Consider the following 8773-nt stretch of genomic DNA (forward strand, 5'->3'; position numbering starts at 1 on the left):
CCTTCGGCTCGCTTCAGTGCTTGTGGACGTCGCTAGGTGGTCTACGGATCTGGATGTAATTTTTATTATTTTTGGTATTCGTTGTACTGCCATGATTGAAGATGAATAGATCGAAAGATTTTCCGAAAAAAAAGATGTTCCCGTCGACGACGAGGCGCCTACGGTGACTTCATAAATCTCAAGATGATATGTCGGCTCAGTCTTTCGGAGGTGCTCATAGCGATAGGGTGTGCGTGTGTGCGTTTATAGGGATGAGTGTATGCGCGTATATATAAGCGCTCGTGTCTATACTGATGCTAAAAAAAAGGAAAACATTTGGCGCCTATCTCCCAGGCTTATTGTACTGGGGGCTTGGGGGCGATGCACGCACGTGTCACCTTTTTTCTCAAAATAAAAAACTGTGCTACTGCTAGTCTACTACTACGTGCTCCATGCCTCTCAAGTCAAAGCTGTGCTAGGAGAAAAAATAACTGCTAATTAGGTTGCATTGCAGTCCTGCCCAAATATAGACACGGTGTTACTGTATGACCCTAGAGCCACAATAATCCGAAGATACATGAGAATCACATGAAATTGTAGCGAAGAACCGAGAACATGGGAGAGGTTCAGAGTTCATTAACAGTTTAGTTTAACACACGCAGGTCCTTATCCTCTTATACCATTGACGCCTATGGCTAGCGATCCGCATCGCATTTTGCCGCTGCGACACACCTACCGCATGCATACCGCCGAAGTGTATTATCGAAAACAATTGGACCTTAAACACTTTCAAGGAAGCAAGTCAAATCACAAGCCACATGACTTGACAAAGGCGGCGTCTCCCCTGGGCATCGGCCAGCATCTTTGGCATTTTAAATGAATATAATAAAGCCACCGTTCTACTTTAAAAAGAAGTCTCTACCATCTGCTCTCTCCTTTTTGTACAGTACAATATATAAAAAGGCTCATCCGAACATTTGGGCTAGTCCAAACTTACACTAACTATCCGAAGTTGTATCATCATGGACAAGTTGTACAACCAAAGACGGCCTGATCATTCTTGATCAAGCATTCTACACAGTATGACACCCACAGGCTCCGCCCACTCTAGTTATGTACACACCCCGGGCTCTCACTACGACTCGGACCCTCCACAGCACACCTCCGCGCAGCACTCGTAGCAGCCAAGGCACGAGAGCGCGGCGCACACCTGCGCCATCAAGATGGCGCACTGGTCGTTCATCTTGTTGCACGCCTTGATGCAGCACATGCAGCAGAGGCAGTCTGCGACGCGGCTGCAGCACCCGCCCGCCTTCTTGAATATCTTCAACGTCTCCAGTGGTTTCTCGTCACCGAAACATGTGAGGAGGTTTTCCCTGGTGGCTGCTTTGTCACCGAATCCAAGTTTTAGACCATGAAGCTGGAATCGTAATGGCTCATTGGCGCCTTTGCGTCCTTTCGGTTTCTGCTTGACCTGCTTAGTAGTGAGTGCACAAAGTTTTAGTTAGCAGTCTTTATAATGTTCCAATAAGGCATCGACAAAAGAAACAGCGATATGCAATAGAGATCATCTCTAGGGCCGATCATGTAGGACCTACTTTTTGTGCTGCATCCAAATTGGTTTGAAGTACAACCATGCTTGTGTACTCTGAAAGAACACTATTCTCTATGCTTAATTTTATCACCTGCAAAATAGAAGAAACAGAGTTACTCAAAAACTATGCAACCATATAATATCAACTGAATGGTTTCAAACCGCACAATACAAGATGCTTTGAGCCATAAATGAACTGGAAACTGATCAGCACAAAAGCATGCAGCAACAGCACATCTTTAAATGTCTCAAATATCAACAGCTTTTCACGGTTCTTCAGAATAGGGATGTAAACTGAAATATCAGCAACTTGTCAAAAACCAATCAACAACCCTTTTGCTTGTCTACTCATATGATGCATCGAACAACCATGTTTTTGGTGCTTCTTCAACTTTGTGCGCCATGATACGACAAGTTCTTGTTCTAGGATAACTCATTGATTTCTATTTCTATTAAATATAACTCCATGCCCTGAAAGCTCAATGCAGGTTTAAAGCAAAAAAAGAAAAGGCGATGCACAATTGGATTAACCTGCAGCTCACCTTTCTCTCCAGTTGTTTGTCTGCAGAAAGCCATGCCTTTGCTGTGAGAAGAGCAATCTGCTGTGCTGCGAAAATCTGGAAACCATGATAAAAGAAATGCAGAACTTCTCAGCATACTAGGATAAGTGATGGTCCTAAAGCATGTAATACCACTTGGCCAAAGATTTAAATCATCTTCACAGAATCAAGTTAAGAACTTGCACAAGTATCCCCATGAATCATAAGACAGATGTACAAAGTAGCAAAGTTTGAGCATTTTACGTTATCAAGAGGCATGTCCGTTATATGCTGGACCTTCAGCTCAATCGAGATCTCTGTCATGTCAGCCAAGTAACCCGTTGCCACAACTGTCTCAGGGAACTTGCCTTGGTATTTTCCAGATATACATAAAGGACACTGTGCTGAAATGTCTGGAATATATTCAGAATCCACCTGAACAGAACAGAAAAGGTACAGTAATAAGATCATCAAACATACTGCGTTTTTCTGTCAGTACTTACAAAATTGTGTCCCACGTCCCATCCAACACAAAACTATGTTATGGTTATATAGAAGATGATAAGCAGTAAGTACAGTCTAATCCACATCTGTACACTGCCTGGAAAAATAATCTGAACTGTCTAATACAGAACACCGCAAGATAAAGTGCCTAATAAAGCATTATACTACCTCCATTCCAAAATATAAGACGTTTTGGTAGGCTAAACTAGCCTACCAAAACGCCTTATATTTTGGAATGGATGTAGTATAACACAAAAACGTGATGCCAGCAAAAACTGCAAAATGAAATTTACAGCAGTCGATAAATGCTAAGGGCACAGTTTCTTTTTTTATCATAAGCATCCTATAAATTCACAAAACCAAGTACTACCTCCGTCCGAAAATACTTGTCCTAGAAATGGATAAAATGGATGTATCTATATCTAAAATAAGTCTAGATACAACCATTTCTAGGACAAGTATTTCCGGACAGAGGGAGTAACTTTTAGATCAATATGGTATTATACAAAAAGTGATGTAATTAACATGCAGACTCACTTCAAAATCATCGAGATGTTTCGTAGCATCAATGGAGATGTTTGCCACTATTGTATTTGATGCTTTCCTGAACCACTTAACTATTCGACTCTCAATTGATCCTGGATAAAAAAAAACAGGGAAAAGATACTATAATAAATATTTAGTAACTTGACTTCAATAAATCCTGCATTTATTGTTAATTAATCCAATTAATGCATACCAATAAACAGGTTGTTGAACTGTTGATTGCTGAAAGATGTATTGCACATATCTCCAAATCAGTGATATAAATAGTCTCCGTCCCAAAAAGCTTGTCTTACATTTGTCTAGATATCCGTATCTAGACACGTTTTAGTGTTAGATACATCCATATTTAGACAAATCTAAGACAAGCTTTTTAGGACGGAGGTAACACTGTTATTAAATTGACACAACTAAAAATTAGATTAAATCACAGTCAAAGAGCATGCTAGGAATTATTCTTTTAGTGAAGTTTGGTAGCTCTCAGCTTATTACGATGAAGGACCTGGGTAGATACATGGTTTTTTAAATGGGAAGATTGACGTACTTCTCAGCAAACTTCGATGACCCGTGAATATCATCTCAATAATGAATTGAACTGATCACAGTTTATACTTCACGTTTGCCTCATATCCTCTACAACAACAACAACAAAGCCTTTAGTCCCAAACAAGTTGGGGTAGGCTAAAGCTGAAACCCACAAGATCTCGCAACCAACTCATGGTTCTGGCACATGAATAGCTAGCTTCCACACACCCCTGTCCATGGCTAGTTCTTTGGTGATACTCCAGTCCTTAAGATCTCTCTTTACGGACTCCTCCCATGTCAAGCTCAGTCTACCCCAACCTCTCTTGATGCTAATCAAAAAATAATATCATGGCCATCACTCAAAACACGCAATAGAAAAAGGTTATACATAATACACAGATCAATTTTCTATATTCAAAGTTCAGATAAGGGCACATCATACGGTTTTCTAGTTCAAGTAAATGAAAGCAATGGGGTAAAAGGAGTGGGAGATTAGTACCTGTCTCGAGTGCAGCATCAAAATGCCCCTTGCCAATTGATGCCACCATGCGCAAGAAATAATGGTTGCAATATAAACCTACATTTTCAAGTGAGTGGGTTGCAAAGAATTAGAAAACAAAGTCCGAGAAAAAAAGAATTAGAAAACAAACACACCATACTACCAAAGAACAAAATAACAAAAACATAGTTATGACTTATGACAAATAGACAATTATATGTGACCACACAAAGTTGTCTGTAAGCTCTTTTACGCAGGATGCATATAGAAAGATCAGATGCCGGGAATAAGAAACAATGGTTGCAATATAGAAAGATCAGATGCCAATAAGCTTAGAAACAATTTTCATTTTAGCCTGACAATTACTTGGATATAGTTCTAGAATTCAGGTACAATAAATTGTGTACTGGAAGGTGCTCCTTGAGATTACCTAGTCCGAACGTAGAAATTCGGGGAGATTTAGATCCTCTGCTGAGCAGCTCATTTTTCACAGTTTGACAGATGTCATGCTCATCATCAACCGATCCATCAGTCATAAGAAAAATTTGTGGGAGCGCATCATGGGCACTTGACAATAATGCCATCGCCTTGCATGAGAAAAAAAACACAAATATGAAACAACAGGGGGGGGGGGGACTATTATGCCCATACACATTGGGATCTTATTCAAAATAATAATAATACCTCATTTAAAGGATGCATAATATCTGTGCCACCCTCAGCAACAAAGTTGGCGTTCATCCAATCATTCGCACTTGCTATTGCTTTTTCATTTACTTTCTCTAAACATGATGAGAATGAATGGAGCTCCTCATTAAATGTTATAATGTTGAAGTAATCTCCTTGCACAAGTTCGGAAAGAGCTGTAGACACTGCATTCTTCACATTCTCAAGAGGTTTTCCTTTCATGCTTCCACTTGTATCAACAACAAATACGACTGCTTTCTTGAAGACCTATTGGATTGCTCAGATGAGATAAACAGCCAAAAGGCATATTTTGTGAAGCAAGGAGAAAATGAAATTCTTCTGAGTTATTATATGAAAGGGGTATACAAGGAGATATCCCATGGTGTATGCTCTTTGCGGATGATGTGGTGCTAGTTGACGATAGTCGGACGGGGGTAAATAGGAAGTTAGAGTTATGGAGACAAACCTTGGAATCGAAAGGGTTTAGGCTTAGTAGAACTAAAACCGAGTACATGATGTGCGGTTTCAGTACTACTAGCTGTGAGGAGGAGGAGGTTAGCCTTGATGGCCAGGTGGTACCTCGGAAGGACACCTTTCGGTATTTGGGGTCAATGTTGCAGGAGGATGGGGGTATTGATGAAGATGTGAACCATCGAATCAAAGCCGGATGGATGAAGTGGCGCCAAGCTTCTGGCATTCTCTGTGACAAGAGAGTGCCACAAAAGCTAAAAGGCAAGTTCTACAGGACGGCGGTTCGACCCGCAATGTTGTATGGCGCGGAGTGTTGGCCGATTAAAAGGCGACATGTTCAACAGTTAGGTGTGGCGGAGATGCGTATGTTGAGATGGATGTGTGGCCACACGAGGAAGGATCGAGTCCGGAATGATGATATACGAGATAGAGTTGGGGTAGCACCAATTGAGGAGAAGCTTGTCCAACATCGTTTGAGATGGTTTGGGCATATTCAGCGCAGGCCTCCAGAAGCTCCAGTGCATAGCGGACGGCTAAAGCGTGCGGAGAATGTCAAGAGAGGGCGGGGTCGACCGATTTTGACATGGGAGGAGTCCGTTAAGAGAGACCTGAAGGATTGGAGTATCGACAAAGAGCTAGCTATGGACAGGGGTGCGTGGAAGCTTGCTATCCATGTGCCAGAGCCATGAGTTGGTTGCGAGATCTTATGGGTTTCACCTCTAGCCTACCCCAACTTGTTTGGGACTAAAGGCTTTGTTGTTGTTGTTGTTGTATTATATGAAAAAAGCTACTTCGATTGCATCATTGTTTCTCATGCCTTCAATGATGTACAGTATCAAGTTACCGAGGAAGCACTTTATTATCAGCATTTCTCTAGGGCGTTGGAACAGAATTGAATGGCAAATTAGAAATATTTCATGACCACAGTATTATCTTATCGCAGTATCATGATAATGGTAGTGTTGCATTACCATATGCCACAAAGGTTACTACAAGAGATCCCTGCCTTTAAAATAGAATATTTTCCATGTGCAGATCTCAACCAAGGAATGTGTACTTCATTATATTAAATGAACTATGGCACTGCAACAAGAAACCAGTTAAAAAGCAGCTAACCTTTCTATTCCCACTTCCAGGTAAAATGAAAATGCTGAATGTATCTCTATCGTCATAATCCTGAGATGTTGAAGGCTGCACATGGATACCACCTGACAAGTCACCAGAGTAAACCTGTAGAAAGCCACACAAAAACAGTCAGCCGCATTGCAGAATTGGACTGCTAAATACAGCGATGGATTTGTAATTTACGTTCATCATCCTCTACTAAAGAATAATTCCTTTAAAATGCCTGGAAAATCAGATAGTCACAGTAACTAGTACATCTAATCCAGATGACAGCATGATTAACTCACACTGTAGGAAAATGTGAAATCTTTGCTTGACCAATTCTCAACAACTGCTTCATGCAGGAAAGACAATTTATCACCCTGCCTTGCCTTTTCCTGAAATAGCAGTTTGAAGAATAAACATTTGCAATGCAGATCAAAACAACATCTAAAAAAATATGTTATAGTTTATTACCTTCAATGAATGGCTTGTGCCCTGCAACAAAACCTCTTTACTGAATCCACTATTCACTGTCAACTGAATTTTCTCCCTCTTCATGAATACTTTTGGTAATGGGTTGACATAGTATGGAAAACAGAAAGGTATGTCGACCGTGAATCGTCCATTATCATAGTGTAACTTCTGAGACCATCTAACTGTGGCTACAATATCCGCTCCACCTTCCACCTTTATTGATAAGATAGCAACAAATCAGCAAAGTAAGTTACAGTTTACAAAAAACATAACGCATAACAGACAAAGAGTGTAAGTTTATATGTATATGGCAAGTACCTGTGGTATTGTCAAGCAAAACATATGGGGTTTCAAAATGCCTTTCATGGTATTCTCCATGGTTTGGTCTTCTACTTCGGTCACTTGAGTATTGTATGACATTCTTCCGACAGTGACCTCAGCGCCTAGAATTGAACCCTATTAGCCAAACCGTTCTTAGGCTGAGACCATCACAAAATATAATCACAAATATTCACCATAAAAATACACTGGCTACCCAATGCTTCACTTGATGTTCTTTTTCTTAACAGTGGATGAGGAATAAATTATACAGGAGGCATCATGTGAGGATAAAATAAAATCTAGTGAAGTTTCTGTATTATTTGTACCTATCAGGTTAATAAACTTAAGCAACCCGAGTAACTTAACAAGGAATCCAATGATAGTGCAAGTGCTTGAGTAATAATAAACTTAATAATACACGATGACCATCCGAGAGTAATAACTTTACAATCAACCTATGCCTGAGTGCAACTACTATACTTATTTAAGCCCTTATCAACCTATGCTACAAGGCAAGATGAACAGAAGCAAAACAACTGCACTTAATACTACACGCTAACCATCCGAGTTTAATAACTTTACTATCAATTTAATTTCTATTTCCAAGCCTTGTATATCCTAGCACATGCTGGAGTAAAGGCCAAACAATCCAGTATGCTGATATGCATGTCGAAATGAGATAATGCAGCATTTCCTGCACATTCCAAGTGTGTTTGCCTCTTGCAAGACCAACATATCCCTTCCGGTGATTGTTTCCATTGGACAAAGCAAGGAACTACTTTCACTTGCTGATGCAACACCCCTTTACTTGTCTAGAACGAACCAAGCTATTGACAGTATCTAGAGTTCAGCATAGGGCAAGCCAACAATTGCAGTCAGACACCTTGACACGACAAGCGACCCTAACTGTACAACAACTCAAGTCAAACAGACACAATAATACAGCATCACCAATCATGTCAACCCTCACCAAACTGAATCCTACTGGGACGAGCCAACAGAACAACACCAGGAAATAAAAAAAAAATGCGATATGCCGACGACGACGGCAGAATCCGATGGCCTCACCTGTTCTCCCATGGGCACGATGAGCCTGACGTCGCACTCGCGGCTGCGCGTGATGCAGTGCAGCCACCAGCGCGCGCGCAGGGTGACGGAGGCCGTGTCGAGCGCGCAGTCGACGGCCAGGTCGATCTCCTTCATCTGCAGCGGGATGAGCGCGGGCGGGTCGAGGCGGCCGTAGACGTAGGGCTGGTAGCTGGGCACGTCGGGGGTGTCGACGGCGCCGGGGTCGGAGACGACCGCGTAGGCCATCGGCGCGGCGGGGAGCAGCAGCGCGGCGGCCGCGTCGGGCCCGCGCTCCATCCCCGCGGGCGGCCGCGGCGGGGGCAGCCCGCCCGGCAGCACGAGCCGCTTCGACAGCTTGAGCCCGTCCTCCACCGCGCGCGCGAAGTCCTCCATGGGGAAGGGAACGGGCGCCGCCGCCGCCGCTTAGGGTTTCGATGGGATGGGGGGACGGGAATGGGAGGG

The 8773-nt window shown here is 42.3% G+C and overlaps 1 protein-coding gene across 3 annotated transcripts; it reads right to left on the reverse strand.

Moving 5' to 3' along the window:
* Positions 1 to 824: 824 nt before the first annotated feature.
* On the reverse strand, positions 825 to 8731 carry LOC119362996 (inter-alpha-trypsin inhibitor heavy chain H1-like). Of its 3 annotated transcripts, none has more exons than XM_037628286.1 (13): positions 8312 to 8728; positions 7241 to 7378; positions 6923 to 7135; positions 6754 to 6843; positions 6458 to 6571; positions 4868 to 5137; positions 4614 to 4770; positions 4184 to 4261; positions 3154 to 3254; positions 2377 to 2547; positions 2116 to 2190; positions 1578 to 1664; positions 825 to 1456 (listed from the first exon to the last, which is right to left on the reverse strand). In XM_037628286.1, the coding sequence occupies exons 1-13, from the start codon at positions 8702 to 8704 to the stop codon at positions 1115 to 1117; spliced, it is 2229 nt and encodes a 742-aa protein (XP_037484183.1). In that variant the 5' UTR covers positions 8705 to 8728; the 3' UTR covers positions 825 to 1114. The 3 variants fall into 3 exon arrangements, with proteins under 3 accessions (XP_037484183.1, XP_037484184.1, XP_037484185.1); XM_037628287.1 differs by having other exon boundaries at positions 825 to 1453; positions 8312 to 8723; XM_037628288.1 differs by lacking the exon at positions 4868 to 5137 and having other exon boundaries at positions 8312 to 8731.
* Between the last annotated feature and the right edge of the window lie 42 nt (positions 8732 to 8773).

This window comes from Triticum dicoccoides, chromosome 2B (genome assembly GCF_002162155.2).
Source record: "Triticum dicoccoides isolate Atlit2015 ecotype Zavitan chromosome 2B, WEW_v2.0, whole genome shotgun sequence".
NCBI classification, from domain to species: domain Eukaryota; kingdom Viridiplantae; phylum Streptophyta; class Magnoliopsida; order Poales; family Poaceae; genus Triticum; species Triticum dicoccoides.

Bases quoted from the DNA above. Each gene is read 5' to 3' on its own strand.
- LOC119362996 (XM_037628286.1), bottom strand. From the start codon at position 8,704: ATGGAGGACTTCGCGCGCGCGGTGGAGGACGGGCTCAAGCTGTCGAAG. The intron at 4,262-4,613 runs GTAATCTCAAGG...TTGAAAATGTAG, and splicing joins AATTTCTACGTTCGGACTAG to GTTTATATTGCAACCATTAT. The intron at 3,255-4,183 runs GTACTAATCTCC...TTTTTTATCCAG, and splicing joins TGATGCTGCACTCGAGACAG to GATCAATTGAGAGTCGAATA.